Consider the following 22,311-nt stretch of genomic DNA (forward strand, 5'->3'; position numbering starts at 1 on the left):
GTAAAGATGGAAATGGCTCCCGTGGAGACAGTCCTTCCCACCTGCACACAGTGCATGGATGGCTGCAGCCCTGAGCAAACGGCACCTCGTGGTGCAGTTGTGAGGGGTTTAATTAAAAAGTGTGCTCTTTAACGTTCTTGTTACACCTTGGAAACCTAAAGGACAAATAATGAAATCAATATGTTGTGTTTCTTTCAGAATCAGAAAAAAATCATGGGGGGATGGTAGGAAGATTGTCTAAAAAGGCTTCTTGGTTGGGTGAATAGGAAAAGGTTGGGAACACGTGTTCCTGAGCGTGGCCTCTGTCCCTCCCTTGGCTGTCAGTGACTTGAGTGAAGATGCTTTGTGGGCGCCGCGGTGATGTGAATGAGGAGTTGGTCTGGGTGGATCAGGACACACTAGGAGTGACTGCCTCATGTAAGGGGGAGTTGTGGGGTGGTTTCTGCTGATGGTGCCATGTGAGAATGTGGCCCAGGTCCCTAGATCTTGTTATTGTTTTAAGAAAAGCATAAAAACCAGTTAATATGCAATGTCGTATAACTTTTTTATATTGGCAGATAGTATGAAATTTTTTAAAGAATAAAAAACCTCAGGGTTATACAAATAGACCCCTTTGTAGGAGCTGAGCAGCCAGTACATGACCACTAGTCTAATCTATTATTTGTTGCTTTGCATAACAAATTTAGACAGTCTCCATTAAAATACAAAAGAGTATGTATGTTAATAAAGTGGATATCATAGCTTATGTAGCCCTCTAGTATCTGCCTTTGAATCGACCTTGGGCTTTCAGGATGGCGGTCTGTACCTTGGTTAGTGGATGTGTGTTTATGGAATGTCGTTCTATTTCCTCGTCCATGGTGTGTATCTCTTCTACTGTTAAGTGGATGCTTGGATTGCGTCCAGGTTGTAGATGTCATAAACAGTACTGTTATAAACATGCTCGTACATTTCTCCAATACACACGAACACACATTCCTAGGAACATAATTTTGGGGTTCAAAGTGGTTTACCATTTTAAATTTCCTTTAGCATCTTTAAGAGATCCTTTGGACTAATGTTTATATACTTTATGTTTTCAAAATTCTTAATTTTTGTCAATTGAATGGGTATGGTACTTTGTGTTTTTTATTTGTATTTCCCTGTTAATTAATAGGATTGACTGTTTCCTCGTATCTGTCAGTGCTTTGAGTTTTACAGATGAGGTACTGAGAGTTAACTTACACAAACTCATGAAGTTTCTAAGAGCCAGAGCCAGGACTTTAACACACTCTGATTCTGACATGGTATACTCCTGAAGTTTTAAGTATTTGCACTCTTGCTTTCTTTACTTACAAAGTGTCTTGAAAGGATCTGTCTCCCCCAGCCTAAATCTGTAGTGACCAGCGGCAGGAACTGTCTCAGAGATGTTCCCATCCTCTCACACCACAAGACAAGGCAAGGCCCTGTGGCCTCTGGATCAGGACACCTGGGGACTTTCAGCCAGTCGTCAGCTGCTTTATACTCAGTTCTCTCTCGTTAGGCTCCTTGCTGCCGGGATCGTTCCTGGACGTTAATCACTTAGCAGTGCTCCTGGTATTTTAGGAATCGGTCACCTTCAGTGACGTGGTCGTGGACTTCAGCCCGGAGGAGTTAGGCTCCCTTAGTGCTGCCCAGAGGGACCTCTACCGGGAGGTCATGCTGGAGACTTACCAGAACCTGCTCTCCCTCGGTGAGTGTGCCGTCTCCCCAGAACGCGTTTCTGCCCACTGGGCTCGAGGGTCTCAGCTCCTGTGTCTTCTTGTTGTGTCAGTAACGCCGGCTCATGTCATCACTGAGTTCAACCTAGGTCAGAGGCAGTACTTTGATATTGAACTCATTGTTAATTATAAAATGGTTAACCTTTATTGAGCACTTAATGTGTGTCAGGTACCAGTCTAGCACTTTACAAGTCTAACCTCTTTAATCCTCACACTGGTTCTGTGGGAGAGAGAGACTTCTTATTGCCATTATTATTATTATTGTTATTATTAGTGCCATTTTATGAAGAAACTGAGTCATGAACAAGTTATAAATTGTTTGTCTAAAACTGGGATTTGACCCAAGTACCCTGACTCTAGAATCTGCTCCTTTATATTAATGTGCTGCTGCTGCTGCTGAAAGATGTTTCTCTTGTAATTTTCTTTCAAACTTTGTTATTCTAATCAGGTATAAAGTGTTAGTTTGGTGTTAGCATTTCTCTGCATCTTGTTGATCTTCCATTTTAGTAGAGAGAAGACCTCAGGCATATTCCTTATTTAGGGAAAAAAAAAGCCAGTTAGCAGTGAATAATCTTGGTTTCTTACAGTATCTAGGTTTTTTGTTTTTTTTTTTTTTTTTGCAAATGATATTTGTTTTAATTTATGGAGTTGATATGAATCTCCCATTTAAAATAGGCCACTTAAGTACAAAGAAGGAGGTTTAAAGAAAGATATAAGTAAACACTATCTACTTCTCTAAATGGCACCTAGATATGGCCAGAATAGGACAGGTGTTCATTAATTTGTCAGAGAAGTCATGGTATGACAGGTCTGTATAGGGCTAGGCTACAAAGTACTCCCTCTGTCCTCATGGACGTCCTCTCTGAGTGGGAAAAGACAGGCGATCAGCCAGCCTTCGCCAAGGAAGGATCGCAGCGTGGGAAACGAGGAGCTGATGGGCGGGGAGGAGCACACAGAGGGGAACAGTGATGGCCCCCTTTGGGCAGCTGTGTCCGATTCCCCCTGCTGAAGTACAGAGCTGCAAACTACCCTCAGTCCTCGGTCCAGGTTCACTCAGCAGCAGGGTTGACATGTGGGACCATCTGTGGCACGCAGGATGGTGGACAGCACGCTGCCTCCACCCACTAGGGGCCAGGAGCACCCGCTTCTTTCCCACAGCTGGGACGCAGAGGTGATCTCCCTACATTGTGTCCTCTGGGGGGAAGAGCCCCTGAGAACCACTGCTCTCTAGGTTTGAAACCGACTCCGTTTTCCTCCTTTCTGTTCCCCCACAGAATCTGGAGTTGCTGAACCCCGAGTTACAATTTACGGTTCCTTTCTTCCTCAACAGGGTGCCAGTTCTCTAAACCTGACATCATCTCACTCCTGGAAGAAGAGGCACGGGCAGTGGAGGAGGATAGGAGGACAGTGACGTGTCCGAGTGAGTGGTGAGGGGAAGCTATGGAGATAAGAATCATGGGAAGGCAGCGCCCTGCCCAGGGGAGGGGAGGGCCAGGTGGGCAGCAGATGCCATCAGGGCCTTCCTCAAAGCCCTCAGGTCCAGGAGAAGGCTGGGAGGTGCTCTCGCTCAAGGGCCGTCTCTCCTCAGCACTTGCCCTCACCTCTTCCTGCAGCGTGAGTTCCTCTTTGGCCCAGCTCCAGGGAGGGCAGTGTCCTTCTCTCTAGTATTCCAACCCTTCATTCATTTGTGCCTTTCTTCTTGCGGTAGGATCATAGGTCTTCCTCTTGAGCCGAGCAAGCAAAAGACCTTGGCATAATGACCCTTCTGTTTCCTCAGTCCCTGCTTCCCCCATGCCGGTTCCTTAGATCTGTGGACATCCACAGACTCCCCCCTTCCCTTACGTTTCTTTCCATTCCCTCCCCACGTGAGCTGACCCACGTGGAAACCTCGAGGAAGACTGATACACGCAGAAAGACATTAAATACAAGGTCCCTGGGGTTGGAACGAGCTCGGGGGTTCCTGAAAGAAGTGGCGAGGACTCGGAGAGAGTCACAGAAAAAGACAAGGACCAGCCCAAATAGGGATATGATAGGAATGTCGATGTTGTTCCGAATGAGGTGGAGAAGTAGTGGCGGGCACTGAGCAGGTGGTGTGTTGACACTCTAGAACGGTGCTGTCCAGTATGGCAGGCACTGGCCGGGTGTGGCTACTTATGTATAAACTAGTTAAACTTATATGAAATTTAAAATTTAGTTTCTTGGTCACACCAGCCCCATTTCCGTTCCTGATAGCCACGTGTGCCGCTGGCTGCTGTGTTAGAGACATGTAGAGCATTCCCATCATGGCAGGGAGTTCTGTCGGGCACTGCTGCTCTAGAAAGATCCGTTTAGCTGGTCTACAGAGGATGGGTGGAAGCGGAGAGAGACAAGCTGCCCTTTGAAAGTAGAACTGGCAGAAGGGGCTGCAGTAGTGGACGTAAGCAGGTGAGGAAAGCAGAAGAGGGGCAGTGAGAATGGGTGCTTCTCTGTCCTCTGTTCTTGAGTCTTCCTTCCAAAGGCCGTTTCCTAAAATGCCTGCTCCATTGTGAAGGGTCCAGCTGTCCCCTTCCCCGATGACCTCCTACATCGCATTCCACCTCTGCTGTCCCACCTAGACTGCTTCGCCCACCGCAGGGGTCTTTTGGGATACAACCCCTGTGTTCATCATTCTTTCTTCCAAACTACAGAGTTATACTTGATTTCCTTGGCTTTCCTCCAGCCCAGGAATTGCCTTTATAAAACCCCAAATCTTAACCAGTTTTTTAAAATCATCCTCAAGATAAAATTCGAACTTTTGCAAAACATTTAGTTTTTTCCCATTCTGGCGTATAATTTGCCTCCCAGCCTCATCTCCTATAAGATCTTCCAACTGAAACCAGTATTTCTGACGTCCTGGGACTGTGTATTTTCATAGTTTGTGTGTGTGTGTGTGTGTGTGTGTGTGTGTGCGCTGCTGGGGATGGAACCCAGGGCCTTGAGCATGCAAGGCACTCTACCAACTGAGCCACATCCCCAGCCCTCACAGTTCATCATCTTTGCTAAGACCGTCATCATGTCCTTCATCACTTAAACTGAGCCCAAATGCCATCCCTTCCACTAGTCTTTGCAAAGAATCAATTCCCCATCGTTTTAGTTTGGTTGAGGTCTTCTTTGCAGATTGCTGATAATCATCTGGTTGGGCAATGCCTTGCACAAAATAGGCATTTAATAAATTTTGGATTGAAGGATATTGGTTGTTGGCATTGTAGATTAGGTTGAAATAAGATTAAGATCCAAAGAGGATTAGAATCCTTTTGCTTTATTCTGAGAAAGAGGCTGTTGACCTGTTAATTTTAGTGTTTCCTCAATGACCCTGAAGAACCATGATAATAGGTATTCTTTAAAAATATTCCCAGGTAATACCAGTTTAGAAATGCTACTTTCTGTCCCTTTCCTCTTGGAGAAATGAGATGCATATAAAAGGTTCTGAAGAATCATCCAGGAATGAAACCTGCTTGATTTGTATTATATGGTATTTCTCAAGTTGACTTGACAGTGGAACCCCTTTATGGTCAAAGCTACTCATTTTTCAAAATATTAGTGATCTGTCAAGCATGGTTTGGAAAATGTCGACAGCCCCCATCCCAGGTCTTTATATGGTTCCCCTCATTCCACTTTCTGTGTCTGGCTTCTCTGTTCTTTTCTGCTCTTCTTCACCCTCCAATGGTTATTGTCCTTTCAATCCTGTTTTGATTTTCTCCTTAGGTTCATTCCCACGATTATATTGTGGGAAGAGACCTGAAACCAAAGAATTAATCCCAAAGCAGAGCTTGTCCATATAAAAATCATTCTTTGGGGCAGGAAGGGAGGGTTGGGTAGGTAACTTCTGGCATGTCTGTGTAGGAGCGTCTTCTCCTGATGATCCATCAGAGTCATACCTTGGCAACCAGGAGAATCAGACTTCAAGTCCCGTGACCACGAGTGACATGAAGACCTCTGCTCGGGAAGGAAGCCACGGCAGTGATGCACTTGAGAGACGCCCTAATCTTACCACACCATCAGGGGCTCTTCCAGGAGAGGCTCCCCTGGAACGCACTACTCTTGAAACATGTATCAGACCCCAGCCAGTGGAACCTATGAGATGTAAATTTTGTGAAAGGGTCTTTAGTACCCAGATGGGCCTTAGGAGACATGAGCAAATCCATACTGGAAAGAAACCCTTTGGGTGTAAACAATGTGGCGAAGCCTTCTTTCTCATGCCCCACCTCACCAGACACCAGAAGACTCATTCGGCCCCGAGGCCCTCTAGGTACCGTCAAGTGGGCAAGTCTTTCATCCCGCATGCAGATCTCGGGGGCGCTGTAAGAGTTCACAGTCAGGAGGATTACTGTGAGTGCTTTCAGTGTGGCAAAGCTTTTGTCCAGGACGTGCATCTTCTTCAACATCTCAAAGCCCATGAAGCAGCAGAGGCCCTTCCCCCTGGGCTGCCCCGCAACAAGACACACTTAATTCGTTACCAGCGGAGACATGACTATGTTGGAGAGAGATCCTGCCAGTGTTGTGACTGTGGCAAAACCTTCAGTAGGAGCTCACATCTCATTCAGCACTATCGGATTCATGCTCAGGAGCGGCCGTACCAGTGCCAACTCTGTAGGAAGTGTTTTAGCCTGCCCTCCTACCTCACTCAGCATTATCAACTCCATTTCCAGGAGACACTGGTTGAATGCCATTACTGTTGAAAAACTTTCAGAGAACAATTTTTCTCAACATTTTTCACTTTATCCTGTAGAGAGACCTTTTGAATGACCTGAATTGAAAGGCTTTATACCTGTCCTCACAGCTTGTTAACTCAAAAAGTCAGCATGGTGTAGTCAGAACCAGTGAATAGTGTAAGTGTGTAGGTGACCTTTTTGCATGAGAAGATCCAACACGTTAGCAGTCATCCAGGCATAGTGCTTACAAAGAATGTTTTGGTTGCAGAGGAAGAAAGCTAATAGATCTTGCCCTTCTTTGTGGTATGCATGGGATGGAGACCCTTGATTCTGACATCCCAATGAAAAACTTCTAATTGGCCGTCGGGATCCAGACTGCCAATATGTGGCCTGAGCTTTTATTGAAGAATTAACATTCAGTGTCTTCACCACTTGGGATGTATCAGTAAGGTAAACAGAATTTTGAAGTTCTACCTAGATTTATCCAATCACAAAGCTTATTTTATTGTAATATATTTATATCATACCTCATGGTTTATAAAATGTTATGTGTTATTTTATTTGATTCTTCAAAGAATGCTTCTAGGTATCTAGGATATTTATTCCATTTTACAGATAAAGTAAACTCGAAACTCCCAAATTCTCAGTTGATTTGAGCAAGGTGTAAGGAATGGTGCAGGAATGGAACTCAGATTTTTCTTTTTATCTCTTTGTCATATCCTCCCTGAAGAAAAGACATAGTATTATGCTTTCTACAACCATCTTCCTATCTTAGTAACCCAACATCATTTCACATTAAATCAGATAAGGCCACTTGTGCTACAGAGGTTAGGAACTTTTTCTTAGGGTGAAGTTCTGACATTTCTCTTGTGATTTAGGATTAGATAATAACTTTTTGAGACATAGATTTAGGGGACTATATTTTTGCTAAACAATTTCTTGTAATTTGTAAAGCTGTTACTGATCAAGTAGAGGGTTTTTTCTTTTTTGGTTGCTGTTTGAGGGTTTGAGCTTATTATTCTCTTTTCCTTTTTTATTTCTAAAAAATAATTCAGTGAGAAAGCAGTGTTTCTGCTTTCTTGGACTCTGACATCATCCGCATGGCCATCTTCACTTAAAACCCTATTTCTTTACTATGTATGCTTCATTCTTTAAAGATATAAGCCCTGAATTACAGTAAAAATCTTTTAGACCGGATTGGTAGGATGTGAAAAGCCTTCTCCTACTGCCTTGAACCGTGGTCAGATGCAGATACACATGGTGACCGTTTGGACCTGGAACCCAGGACCTGATTCCTTGCCTGGAAAAGGTGTGTGGTTGCTGCTGTTATTCCAGCTCTTTTTGCCAACCAACCTTTTTTGAGGTTGATCTGTAATATGTGCTCTAAGGTTATGAAATTTAAAACAAATATGACTTACCAGAATGCACACCAGCAAAAGTAGTGCTGGCTACACGATCCCTCGCCCTTCGTTTCTGAAGTGCTGAATGAAAATGCCCTCATTGGCTGGATCTATTTTCTCCCCTCAACCCACAGTTGAGTTGCTGATACCTGGTTTCTGATCCTGCTGACACTCGGTGGGGGGATATGAGGTTGATGTGTCTTACTTGTGGGAATGTTGACCTTGATGCTTTGACTTAAAATGGGTCTGTTAGGTCTTCCTACTGTACAGTCACAGTTAACTATAAAGTTAAAGTTTATCTTGGTAACTGATGGTTAGCTTATGGGAGAAACTTTAAAACCATGCAGGTATCCAGTGTCTCCTTAAACTTTTACCCACTGGATCCCGACATCTGTCGAATAGGTCCTGCTGTAGCCATTATTACTCGGTATATCCGAATGGTGATTTCCTGTTCCTTCGCTCCTTCTGTATTTTGTAGTTGAAATTGTCTTTTGAGAAAGTGTTGTCCTCCTCATTGGTTTATGCAGTAGTTTATTTCAGCGAGGCTGCATGAGGGTGTATTCTGTGAGGCATAATTCCATACTATTACTATTCATTTTGTCATTCAAGTGCTTTCAGCTCTGGTCACGGAAGCTCTCTCGGGTTGGCTCCTGTGCCCTTTTGCTCGGCGCCTGTCCTTTTCAGAAACTGCTTCTTTCTTGCCCTCCTGACTTTCTCTCCCTTCCTTTCCGGGAAGACCTGCCTTACCCTTAGGAGAGCTGCTACTTCATCACCCGAGGGAAGTCGCTCCTCCCAGAGTCACGGTGTGCCCAGGTCCCTCAGTCTCCGTGTTCCACTTCTCCCTGTGCAAGTTTCGCCAGCTTGACCCCCTTCCTGGGCTGTTGTGTACTTAATCCTTTTTTAACTGACTCTTTTTTAAATTTTTTATTTCCATATATCTACTTAAAAAGGAAAATTCAAAATCACCTTAGACAAAGGGTTTACGCAGTCCACAGCCAGGCCTCCCGGGTCAGGTCCAAGATGCCCTTTCCGTGGGCTTTGTTCAATCCAGATCCAAACATGGTCCACCGATTACATTTGCTTGTTTTATCTTTTGTATCTTTCTTATTCTAAGGCAGTTCCCCACTTTTTTTTAGATGTCTTCTATATCCCTGAGAATAATGTAGCTATTCATTTCCCTTCTGCCCCTACTAAATTTTAATATACCTTTTTAGGTTCTCCTCTTATACTCAGGCTTATTTTATTTTTTAAACTTAGAAGCACTTGTTTTGAAATTTTCACCTTTAATTGTGGTTAAAAGAACATGCGATATAAAATCTACCATCTTACCATTCTTACTGTACGGTTTAGTAATGCCAAGTTATTCACATTGTTATACAACAGGTTCCCAGAACATTTCCATCTTTCAAAATAAATAGACACATTAAATAATAACTCTTCTCTCCCTGCCCCAGGCTTTGGCAGTCACTGGCTTTTTCCGTACTTTCTACCGGTGCCTTGTGTTTGTGCATGATCATGGGATTCACACGTGCACACAGCATAACAACAGAATTTGGCCAGTACCGTTCCCCAGGTCCCCCCCCCCAGTCCCTTTTCTCTACTCTCTGGATCTTCCTTGGATTTTCATGAGATCCCCCCCGACCTTTTTTTCTTTTTTCTCTTTAGCTCCCACATATGAGAGAAAACATGACCCTTGACCTTCTGAGTCTGGCTTATTTATCTTAACCTAATGTTCTCAAGTTCCATCCATTTTCCTGCAGATGACATATCTCACTCTTCTTTGTGGCTGAGTAAAATTCACTGTGTACACACCATGTTTTCTTTATCCATTCATCTGTTGATGGACACCTAGGCTGGGTGCGTGGTTTGGCTATTGAGAACACCATTTTTTTAAAGCTTTTTGTGACTGTGCAGTTCATACTGCAGATACGGTGGTTGTCCTGTGGAATGTCCCACTCTGTGTGCCTTCCAGGGTGCCTGTGAGCCTGCCTCCCCCCTGTATCCCTCTACATGAAAGTCGGCTCCCGACTCTGGGGACCAGGTCTGCTTTCAGCTTCTGTGGCAAGAACGCACCACAGGGTTCTCTGTAGAGTCATGCTCCACGCCAATTCACTGGTGGCTGCAACGTGATTTGGGTATTTTCACCATCAGTAGGTACTCTTCTTGAGCCAGCTAGTTCTTTTTCCCCCTTTTCTAGACTTTTCTCAACTTGCCTTGCTTCCATCACCCCAGCCTGGCCTTCAATCTCCTGAGTTAAGAGGGTGGGTGGTCCTTGAAGTCTGGTAGGGGCTGTTGTGGACAGTCATGGGCCTGGGCTTGGCTTCCTGGGAGTCTTAAGTAGGGAACCTCAGGGAGTGTTGGACTGTACTGTCTTGGTCTGACCTCCCTTCCTCCCCCACACACCTTGCTGACAGTCCACACTGCCACCTGTAGACTCTCTGGGTATGTGGGACAGGCACAAGCCATGGCCTCAGGTTGACAAGGTAGACTAAGCTTGCACAGTGGTGGATGCCCCAGCTCTGCCTGGCCTTCAGCCAGCCCTTTATCTTGCTGCTAGATAGGTGGGTGCTGAGGATAAAGTAAAGATCCACTTCCATGCCCGGATTCCTAATAGGCCTCACAGTTAGGTACTGCTTTTATTTAGAAGTTATTTTTTTTAATTTAGATGCATTCCTGTTTTAACCTTTGTGTGTGTGTGTGTGTGAATACAAGTCATTTATTTCCTTTAAGAAAACTAGAAAATACGTTTTTTTTACTTTGAATATTTGTATTTCCTCTTCACAGATACGTTTGTTGCTGTCCATTTTCCTTATGCATACATCTATATAGTTTATAAAAAGATGTGTATTTTTGAAATGAAATACTGTAAATACTGTTTCAAAGACTATAATTCTTAGTCTCATACATCATGAACATCTTTCTGTAGCCATAAATATACCCCGGGGTTCATTCTTTAGGACTGCCTAAGTACTTGGTTGCATGGGTATGTCCTCATTTATTCCACCTGGCCTTCCAGGGCTGGAGACTGAGGTGGTTGTAATTTATGTCCTCTATGCACATTGCTGCTGGAGTTAGGCTTCCTCCTTTCACCTCTGGGGTCTTTTAAAAAACTTATTAGTGCATTATAGCTATAGCTACTGTCGGGTTCGTGTTGACATAGTGATACCCAATGGCATGTCATCCCCTCCATTTCCATCTCCAGGGCTTCCTGTTTGCTTCCCCTCCTCCTTCCCGACCCCCTCCTCCACTCTACAAGTCTTCCTTCTACTGATAGTTTTCAGTTGGTACCTTACAGATACACAGAAGGGTGGATTCACCGAGGTGTGTTTGTGTGCGGAGCATGATGGGCATCTCATCCCACGGGGCCTCGCTTCCCACCGCTCGGCCGTGCTCTGCTCCACTCACCTGCCCTCTGTCTACAGTATCTCAGCATTTTCCTTCTCAGTTTCCTTGCACTTGGTTTTGCTTTTTAAGGGGAAATTCTCAGCAGGAGAATCTCTGGGCCAAAGGTATGTGTATCTTAAAGGCTTTGAAAACTCTCCTCGCCTCATCCCAGTCGGCACTGAAAGTTGTTCTGATGGTTTTCTCTAAGGAACAATTGTAAACCACTCAGTTCTCTGCATGTCCCTTGAAGAATTTGCACTATGAATCCATCTTAGGAAATAACAGGACCGGGAGTCAGAACTGAAGAGAGCCACTATCAACAGACGTTGTTTATTAGAATCTTAATTTTAATTTTAATCTAATTAATTTTAATTTTAAATCTTAATTTTTTGTGTCTTATTCACACACACACACACTTTGCCTATATGACAGGCAAAAAAAGAGGTTCTTTATTTACTAATGCACTTTGTATCCAGATGCTTGCAGACTTCTTTTTTAGAGAGAGAGAGAGAGAGAGAGAGAGAGAGAGAGAGAGAGAGAGTTTTTTAATATTTATTTTTTAGTTTTCGGTGGACACAACATCTTTGTTTTATTTGTATGTGAGCCACCTCCCCAGCCCACTTGCAGACTTCTTGATGTGTAGTTCAGACCCATTACCTGTCTGGCTTGTGCGTCTTCATGCTTCTTACTGATTTGTATGACTCATTTTCCTTTATTTTTTAAAGCATGAATTTCTGAAGGGTTAATGTTTATTTTTCTTTTAAAATAACACTTGGCTCATTAAAGATAACTGCTTTCCTTTCCTGTATCCCCCAAACAAAGAAAAATATGCTATGAACACTATTAGCATTTCAGTTTGTTTTCTTATAATTTTAAAATACCAGATTTATAAAGGCAGTTGCCTCCAGGAAGTGGTGGGAAAAAGATTTCATTTCCAGATTCTGTTCCTATTTTCTGTTTTCACATGTGACAAATCTTTCTAATGTGTTTACAGATATTCGTCACATAGCTATGACCACTCTCTGTGTACAGAAGCACACCTTGTTCTTCTAGCCAGCCTGTGCCTTACAAAACAGATCTCATCCCCTCCTTGTCCCTCCTCACCACCTCCTGAATAAGTCCTTGACGGGACCTAGCACTTCATGGTATGGCCCTTCTTCTGATGTTTGGATATTTAATTTATTTTTGATTTTTCATAATTATAAATGATATTTAGTAAACATTTTTGGTGCTTAAATATTTTTCAAAATTTAAGTTTCTTTCCTTATTATAGATTTTGCCCAAGAGGAATTTCTGGGTCAGAAGATGTATAATTGTTTTAAGGTTCTCAATACATCCAAAAATCCTTTCAAAAACTTTCACCAGTTAGCATGACTGCTGGTAACACATTGATCTGTGTTCACACCCAGCAGCTGACACTGTGTAATCAGAGTATTTTTTGTCTTTGCTAATTTAATAGGGGAAAGGGCACTTCATTTTAATTGTATTTATCTGATTGTTAAGGAGGTTCAAAAAAAAAAAAAAAAAACAGGAGGTTCAACTGTTAGAGTCTGCAAACAAGTCAAAATAACACCTGGCATTTTGCCAGGGGAATGTTAGAGTTCCTAAACAAGTCTGGATGGTGCCTGGCAAAATGCCAGAGGGAGTGGTTTGAGAAGTAACAAAAGCAAGCCATTAAGTGTGGAGATTCCTGATTGGTTGACTGATGTATCTAGTTTATGCTAATTAGATAAGCTCTGTGGAATGTATAAATACTGCTCCTGTCCTGCAATAAATGGCTCCTACTCCTGCTGTATCAACGTACACAAGTTATTCGTCACCCCCCCCCCGGTTATTTTGCTGCAGCCAGCCAGACTGCGGCATTCAACATTTTCTGGTGAGCTTTTTAAGAAATTATATTTCCTCTTTTGCATTGTGTCCTTCAGTCATTTGTCTATGTATCTTTAGTCTCTTCCTATTAATTTGAGCCATTTCTTTGTAGAATAAAGATACTGATTATTTGCCTTTATTTTGGCTGCAAATGTTTTCCCAGCTTGTTTGGTATTTTCTTAGAATTACTGTTTGACAGGGATTCAATTTTTTATGTCTTCTTTTCCAAGCCTAAAAAATAAATAAATAAATAAATGAATAATCTAATCTTTGTGAACATTGGAGTGTTTTATTCTGGAGTTTTTATTATTTTAAATATGCTTTAACCATTTTTTAGTTTACTTGGGAGATTGTGTAAAAAGAGGATGAAAATCACCCTTTCTCCACTGTAAACTGCTTCAGTATCAATAATCTGTAAGCATTGAAGACAGCCGGGTGGAACAGGACCTGTGTCTGGAACATATGCTTTGTTTTACTAGGTTTTCACCCTGTTTTGACCTATTCCTGTAATCTTTTTAATTTTCTATATTTAAGGGGTCTTTCAACATATGTCTCTAAAAAGTGTACACATGTATGTTTAATTTACATGAAGGCCATAATTTCATTATTATTCTGACTGAAAATGTTTATTAATCAAAAGTGGCCTTCCAATTATTGCAATTAGCTATAATTAATTGGGATTAACACTGTTACACATATTCTTACCACCTAGGAATATGATATTACCCTTCCATGTATTCAAGCTTTTGTGGAACTCAGTAAAGTTTTGTAGTTTTTTTCTCACAGAGTCACAAGTTTTTCTTACTTATTTCTACATGTTTTTGCAGGTGAGGGTTTTCTTGTGTAAGGCTTTCCTTATATTTTTCATTTAAAACAACAACAACAACAACATCACAGGAATAGGGTTATTTTACATTGCCAAAGAATTCTGGAATTTCAGAACCAGACTAATGACATTTGGATGCTTCATTGAAGTGTCCCATGATAACCCCCAGTGCATACGCTCAAGCCAGCCAAATTCTATGCCTCCAGAAGCAGAGACCTGGTCACTCTTCCCCGTGTGATTAGCAGATGGAGACCTTCACTCTGACATCTTTATCCAGGTAAATTAACAAGATGGGAGACCCAGATGCTCTTGAAATGATGAACCCTGGGACCCTGCAGGACAACGCAGAGAAGCCTAGGAGTATGGGTGGGCACAGGTATGTGCGTGTGTGCGCGTACACACACACACACACACACACACACACACACACCCCTCTCTCTCTCTCTCTCTCTCTCCGAAAAATCTCGTACACATAATGTGACACCTTTAGCCAGAGATATCTCTTCAGAGGAACCCACATTCCTACACACACCCAACTATGACCACGGGTTTAGAGTCACTTCTCAAACTGGTCCCCCTCCGTGCCAACACAGACACACACACCACTCGCTTTCTAAGGCAAGGACTAGTTAGCCCCTCACACACAAGTACGCATTACTGACACATATCACAACCACAGCAAATCCCACAGCACACAACCCCCTCTGACACAAAATCACATGCATTACACGGAGCACACTGAATTCCCGTCCCACAGAATCTTCCCCTCAGTCACAAACACAAAATCCCCTACCCCTGCTACATACAAATTTCATTTAAACAAGGACACATTAAGGGGGAAAACCCAACCAGACACACACAACTAGACTTTAGCCCCAAGCCAGTGTGCCCTCCAGGTGTCCCTTCCTAGATCACACTGCTGCAGTCACACACGGACACCAGGAGCCACACAGGGCAGCTGAGCAAACTCAGTTTTGCAGAGAAACGGGGCCTTGAGCAGAGGCGCCTCCGGCCCAGCGCCAGCCCCGCTGAAGGCTGGGAGGAGGCCCACAGAGTGCAGCCTCTCACCTGCAGTCAGGTGTGTCCTGAGCAGAGCCCGGCTGCTCTTGGGCCTGACCTGTGCCCTGCAGGCCACTCGTGTGGCTTCCTCACCCAGCACAGCCGGAGGCTCGCTGGCTCTCACTCTGACCTCTCCTGCATGGCCACCCTGTCCTTGGGGACCCCTGGATGGGCATGGCATGCTGCTAGGTGGCCAGGGAGGTTTATTTCACTTTGTCAGCACCCCATTAAATAAGGACTGTCTTGTGTCCCACAGACAGGAGCCTGATGCCACCCAAGGGCCCAAGGCCGGACAGGGACTGGGAACTAGGCTGTGACTCCGGAGATGAGTGAGCTACCGCACACCTGCACCTTGTCAGTGGAGAGGCTGACCCCCAAGACGCAGCTCTTATGTCGCCCACAAGTGACCCTGAGGTCCCAAAAAGCACACACGGAGGTCCCTGCACTCGGACCTTCTGGCGCCAAAGCTCTGTGCAGACGATTGACTCCTTAAGTCCATGGACAGAGGGACTGTTGTCATGTCGGTCAGGAGAGAGGCACACGGTGTTGAGCCGGTGCGGGCAGAGCCCGGCTGGCTGCGGGTTCACCGAGCCCCAGCACCCCAGCACCGCGGGTTCACCGAGCCCCAGCACCCCAGCACCGCGTCCAGGCGGCGGGGGACGCCCTGCTCCCTCCCTCTTCCTCCTCGCCCCGGCGGCGGCCACGGCCTCCGAGCTCTGCCCGCAGCCCCGAGCGCTGTCACAGCGTGTGCGGGTCACGGAGCCTCGTCCAGGGACCCTGAGTCGCGGGTGCCCTGACGGCCCTCCTCGCTCCCGGGTCTCAAGTCCCCGTCGCCTCGAACAAACTCACGGGACAAACTCGAGCTTCCACACGAGCTGCCCCGCCCTCGGGCTCCGACCACGCGAGGGACAAGCGACGCCGGCCCGGCCCGGGGGGGCGGGGGGGGTGGGGGGTGACGCCGGCGGGACCCGCGCTGTCACCGGGGACCCCCGCCCGCCGCAGTGAAGAGCAGTGGGTGGGCTCCGGGGCAGCGTCGGCCGCAGAGTTCCAGTCGGGACGCGGGCTCGGAAGGTCTTCCCGGGTGAGCGAGGTGGCAGTGGAGGTCAGATAGGAGGAGGCGGCGCCGTCCACTAGGACCAGGGAAGGGCATTCTAAGCCGAGGGGAGAGCTTCTCCCCGACCTTGAGCCCCGAGACCTGAGGTGAGGACAGCACAGCTGGGAATAAAAGATGCAGGGCTAGCGAGGCTGGAGGAGGCTGGAGAGGCTGGAGGAGGCTAGCGAGGCTGGAGGAGGCTGGAGAGGCTGGAGGAGGCTAGCGAGGCTGGAGGAGGCTGGAGAGGCTGGAGGAGGCTGGAGAGGCTGGAGAGGCTGGAGACCTGGGTGAGGTCCGGCCAGGGAGAGAGCCCAGGCAAGTGTCAAGGCCCTGGTGGGCGGCCACAGGGGATGCCCTGGCCAGATTTGGATTGTTAACAGAATCCTGTGGCCTAAGGGTGGGCAGTGGATTGGAGGTGGGGATAAGAGTGCAGGCAGAGAGACCAGGGAGGAGGCTGCTGTCTTGGCCCAGGCCAGAGATGCTGGCTGCTGGGTCAGGTGGTGGACATGGGAGGGTGTGCAGTAGATGGAAGTGGACTGTGCATTGGGTAGAACTGACAAGACTCTGGACATACCTGATTTGGAGGGCAGTGGAGAGAGGTGAAGGAGCGAGAGAGAAGTGAAGAATGCCTGCTAGGTTTTTGCCCCCACTGACGGATGGACATCAGTACTGTTAAGTGAAAACTAGGGAAGGCGCAGGTATGGAGGAGAGATGAAGAGCTGTGGTTTAGATGTGTTCCGTTTGCAAAGCTGCTACGTATTCATTCAGAACGATTCAATAAGGACTCCCTCCTTCACTAACCAGTCATGGAACTTGCGTCGTGTGTAGCCCAGGCCCAGTGTGCTGGAGCAGGCTGGTTCCAGCTCCCAGGGGTTCATTGCCAATATTCAGGAGGATCGTAGACTACTGGTGGCTCCATGTCAGCCGTGGTGAGGATATTCACACCATGGCAATTGGCGAATGCTACAGATGTTTTTTTTTTCTTTTTTTTCCAGAGAGCTGGTTTATCAACATTCCATCTAATACCCACTTTCAGTTTTCATTATAATGTTGAAGAGAGATTCAAAATTAACAAGTACACGATTAATTAAAATTGCAATGCATGTTGTGGAGAGATGGCAGTGCTGAGGGCGGGGAAGGAGGATGACCGACCTTGGCCAGCAGGCAGTCAGGGAGTGGCTTTGAACTGCAGCGCGCTCACGTGGGGAATTGGTGTGTGCTTTTTGTTTATTCACTTGTTTGTTGAGACAGTTTCTTTATGTTGCCGAGGCTGGCCTTAGACTCCTGGGCTCAAGCAGGTCTCCTGCCTCAGCCTCCCATGTGTCTGGGACCCTGGGCTCATGCCAGTGTGCCCAAAATCTGTCTTTTTAATGGGAAATCATAGTTTGATTTGCAGTATCTTTCCTTTTTAGTGAGATGAAAATAATGGAGTATCTTCCAACAATCATGGCTCAGATTTTATAGTACTTATTAGTCTAATCGGGGAAGGGGTATCTGAACTGTGTTTGCAGACCCTAAACCCTACATGGCTGTCAGTGAGCTGACTGGAGAGGGGACGGGAATTCGCCCCATGTTCAGAGATGAGCCCTCTGACCCTGGCTGACGTCAGAGAAGCTCTGGTTTGGTTTGGTTTGGTTTTCTGCTGTTCTGCCTCACGTTTGCTTGTGCAGAAGAATACGCAGCTGACTGTCCCATCCAGGCGGTGCCCCGTGGGCTGCTCCTTGTCCCCTGGCCTGGCTTGGGTCCTGTCTCGGAACAGGGTCCTGCCGAGTGGTGCCCCGTGGGCTGCTCCTGGCCTGGCTTGGGTCCTGTCTCGGACCACTGTGATCTTTTGCTGCTGTCCATCTTTCTTTAAGGTCGACGCAGGGACAGTGTGTCTCAGGCCATGTGCAGTGCCCAGGGCCACAGCACTGAAGGACACAGGCCCTTCCCTTGTGAAGGCTGCAGGGGAAGAGGAAGTGACGTGGGACAAGCAGACAGACTGAACGGTCTAGGTCACCTGGGAGCGCGGGGAGCGCAATGGAGAGGAGAAGCCAGATGTGATCGAGAGTGACGTGAGGGGACCTGTGTTGAGTGAGAAGGCCAAGGAGGGTCCTCTGAGGAGGTGACCCTGGAGCTAGGGGAGAGAGCCAGCCACTTGGAGATGGGGGATACACCGGGTGCCATCTCCGCAGGCAGAGCTCAGGTGACCATGGGATGACAGCCTGTCATCGCTTTGCTGTTTTTTTGGCTGAAAAAAAATCATGGGTCCCACACACACTCAAGCGGAGGGATTCACACGCTGACGTGACTCATGGTGACCCCTTGGCCGTGCGTCTTCCACATCCCAGTGATCCCCAAAGGCATGCCTGGGGGGGCTGGCCGGTGCTCCCCTTTCCCCAGCCCACGCCTCTCCCGAGAGTCACAGACCGAGTTCCCAGAGGGCAGAACTGCGGGTGGAGAAGCCAGGTGCGGTCGTGCACACCTGTGATTCCGCAGCTCGGGAAGCGGAGGCAGGAGGACCGTGAGTTCCAGGTCAGCCTCAGCAACTTAGGGAGACCCTGTCTCTAAACAAAATATAAAAAGGGGCTGGGGATGTTGCTCAGTGGTTAAGCACCCCTGGGTGCAATCCTGGTTACACAAAAGTGAAATAAAAAAGAGTGCATTGGTAGAGCTGTAAACCCCTCAAAACCTTCCAGACACGGAGGTAAGATCTTCGTGACCCTAAAGGCGAACAGTCAGATCTCTGTGGTTCAACTAGGACCGTGGCTCGGAGTGAGCAGAGAGGACCTCTCAGTGCCTTAGCTGGGGGCAGACGGCCCAAGGACCTCAAGTTCACCTTCCTTGTGTGAAACAGCAGGAGAATCACAGCTGCTCAGGTGTGTGGATCTCAGAGACAGTGTCCGTGAACACGGTGATGATGGTAGAGTTGGGTGCCTCTCCACACCGGTGCAGGTGGCCTGGGGACAGGGAGGAATGGCCGTGAGGTGGTCGGATGCAAACTCGACCGTGGTGGCCGGCTGAGAGGTGGCTGTGGGAGTGATAAAGCTTAGCAAACAACGTCTCCTCTCCAAGTTCCCTCTGGGCATCTCCAGCCTCCCACGCGAGTCGGTGGCCGCGTGGCTGAGCTCCGGCCAGGGGAGGTGGGTGGGAGTGCGGCGCACACTCGGGCTGGCCTGAGTGGCTCAGGGAGCTGGCGCCCGCCCTGCGGCCATCCGCGTCTGTGCCACCTTCCCCAGCTCCAGCAGGGCCGTAGGGGTGCTCCTGTGCAGGGGGGTCTCGGGCCCTCCACATCCAGGAGCCAGGTCTGAGAGGGCACCTGGAGGAGCGGCTCCTCGGGGCCCCTTCGTGTCCTCGTTCCTCAGGCTGTAGATGAGCAGGTTCAGGTGCCCTTGCTGCGGGGAGCAGCGGGCAGCGGACTGCAGGTGCCACAGAACAGCAGCACCGCGGCCAGGGGGAGGAGCAGAGGAGAAGGCCTTCCGCGGCCGGCTGCCCAGCAGATCTGGGGCACAGTGGCCACGATGCGGGTGTAGGACACGAGGGTGAGGACGAAGCAGGCCATGATGGCACACCGCTGACCGCAAACCCAGCAGCCTGGTGGGCCTCCACGTCGGTACAGGCCAGGCGCAGCAGCGGAGGGATGTCACAGAAGAAGGGGTCGATGACGCGGGGGCCACAGAGGGCAAGGAGCAGGTGTTGGCTGTGTGGGAGGTGGAGAGGAAGAGCCCGCTGGCCCAGGCCACCGCCACCAGAGAGACACAGGTCTGGGCACTCACGGCTGCCTGCCCCACACCTCAGGGGCCTCTCGATGGCCACACAGTGGTCAGACGCCATGGCCGTGAGGAGAAAACCCTCGGTGGAGGGACGTCTCCTTGCCTCCGCCACGCTGGCCACCAGGGCCTGGGCAAGGTGGTGGACATGGAACAGATGTCCACCAGGGAGAGTGCTGGAGGAAGAAGCGCATGGGCGTGTGCCGTGGGTGTCCTGCGGCAACCTGGCCGGCCACTCTGGGCTCTGCCACCCGGCGGGTCCCAGTGTGAGGGGAGGCCACAGGGAGTCCTGAGCGCCGACCACTGCGCGGCAGGGCAGCCCTCCGCGGCCTGGGCTCAGGGGTGGAGTGGGCGTGGGCTTCCCGCTCAGGGGACCCGCTTTATAAGGGTGGCCAGGGAGGCGCGGGGGAGGGGTTGGCTCCCAGCCAGGCATGTCCTCGGCTGCTGCTCGGTGCCGCCCTTGGTGCTCTTGGGAGTGGCCCAAGTCCCACGTCTAGGGACTTCTACCCAGTGGCTCTGAGCTCTGGGAACAAGGCTCTGACAGCAGAGCCCCTGGCTGCGGCCTTCTAGAGTGTTCTGGCAATGTCCCCACACGGAGCGGGGCAGGGGAGGCGGTCACGCTGCCCACGGAGCCCGCCAGCCTGCCTTGGAGACGGGGGTTCGTGTTGAGTGAATAGGGCCGCAGACAGCCGTGTGGACACGTCCTCAGCCATCTGTCACTGCTTCAGAGGGTCCCACGCTGTGGACGCAGAGTGGCAGCCACACGTGCTGGGGGCCCAGGTCGCTTCCCACCCTCCTCCCGCCCAAGGCCAACCGTCTGCGGTGGGCGTCTTCGGAACCTCCCTCCAACAGCTCACGTTGCAGTGTACAGAGAGCTTTCACAGATTTCTTCAGCACATGCACACACGCACACATGTGCACACACGCACACACACACGCACAGATGCACACACGTGCACACACACACGCACAGATGCACACACACGCACACATGTGCACACAGGCACGCACACACACGCACACGTGCACATTTTTGTTTGTCTGTCGTCAGCCTAGAGTTTGGTTGCTCTTGTGAATAGGATTGAATTTTCAGTAACATTCGGATTGATCATTGCTGATATTCACAGAGGTGACTGATCGATTTATAAGGCAACATGTGCCCTCTTCCATGTAGGAACAGAGCAGTTTCTATTAAAATGAAATTTCTAGACTGAAGGAAAGGCACATGTTCATTCTGGTAGATATGTGGACTCCACATAGACGACTCTTGTCCATGTGCACTAACCAGAGTAAGAGAGTCGAATATCCTCTTTTGACCAGTTGTGGATAGTTTTTAGAACTTGTGCCCGTCTGATGCCAAAACTCCTCTCACTTTGTTGTGATCCACACTTCCAAGGTTTCTGAATTCTGCCAGCTTTATCTACGTCTTTGGCCATTTGTGTTTGTTCTTCTGTGATATTCTTACACATAAACTCCTAAAATCCGCTCTATCGGGACATTTAATTTTTCTTGTTGATTTGTAGGGATTTTTATATATTATGGATAATAATCCTGATACAGAATCCCCAGCCAATTTTAAGTACCACAAGTACCCTTGACACTGGTGTCGGAGTGGGGCCTCTGGCACTGTGAGTACCCGACACTGGTGTCGGAGTGGGGGCCGTGTTGTTAGGACCCTGGCCTCCTGAGGTTGGTCATAGCAGCCAGAGGCACTCATGCCGGGCAACACTTGTCTCCTTCCATACACCATTAGCAGCAGTGGTGGCAGCTACGCCCACTTCCCACGGTGGCCATGGACTCACGTCCCCAGTCAGGCCGCCTGGCCCCGCCATCTGCACCGTGGGCGATGGTGCCTGTGTCTGGCTGCTGAGTCTCCCTCCTCCCCAGCCTCCCTCCTCCCAGGCCTTCTCAGCCTCCTTGGCCTCCTTCTCCAGGAAGGAGAGGCACCCGGTGTCCCTTCAGGGAGCCCTCTGCTCCACCTCCTCTCTGGGGTCACTGAAGGAGTCCTTAAGGCCCTGCCTGTGACCAGGGCTGGCCTGGCTGCTCTCTAGTCCATCTGAGGCACACGTGGAGGCACGCATGGAGGCTGACCCGCCAAGACAGAATCCAAGTGCAGCCGACTGTCTGGTAGTGGTCCCGCGAGAAGCGGAAGTCAGTGGGGGGCTCTGGCTGCAGACCCGAGTTCCCGTCCTGTTGGCTGAGGCTCTCGGTGATGGGTGAAACCTCCGGCTGCATCCTCGAGTGGCCTCCACAGGGAGTCTTCACAGAGGGCGGAGCACACGCAGCGGAGGGAGCGAGGCCACGTTAGGCAGCCCCCGGAACCGCGGATCCCAACCCCTCGCTGTCTCATGAGTCGGGCGTTTGTCAGCTGAGGGCAAACAGGAAAGGTGGTTCAAAGAAAAGTCACTTCAGCCATGGTTCGTCAATTTTTAAAAATAGAAATTTTTTCATTAAAATTTTTTTCTTAAAATGCATCAAGGAGAATAGTTATAAAATTTAGATAAGACTTTTTTTTTTTTTTACAA

The 22,311-nt window shown here is 48.3% G+C and overlaps 1 protein-coding gene across 1 annotated transcript; it reads left to right on the forward strand.

The window, feature by feature from the left end:
• The first annotated feature begins 338 nt into the window (after positions 1-338).
• Zim2 (zinc finger imprinted 2) lies at positions 339-6,433 on the forward strand. The gene is given in 4 exon segments (XM_046431122.1): positions 339-417; positions 1,520-1,708; positions 3,067-3,156; positions 5,601-6,433. Coding segments are annotated over 4 exon segments (1,191 nt in total).
• The last annotated feature ends 15,878 nt before the right edge of the window (positions 6,434-22,311 follow it).

This window comes from Marmota monax, unplaced genomic scaffold (genome assembly GCF_021218885.2).
Source record: "Marmota monax isolate L192 unplaced genomic scaffold, Marmota_monax_Labrador192_F-V1.1 WCK01_AAM20220418_F8-fsc00215, whole genome shotgun sequence".
Lineage (NCBI taxonomy): Eukaryota > Metazoa > Chordata > Mammalia > Rodentia > Sciuridae > Marmota > Marmota monax.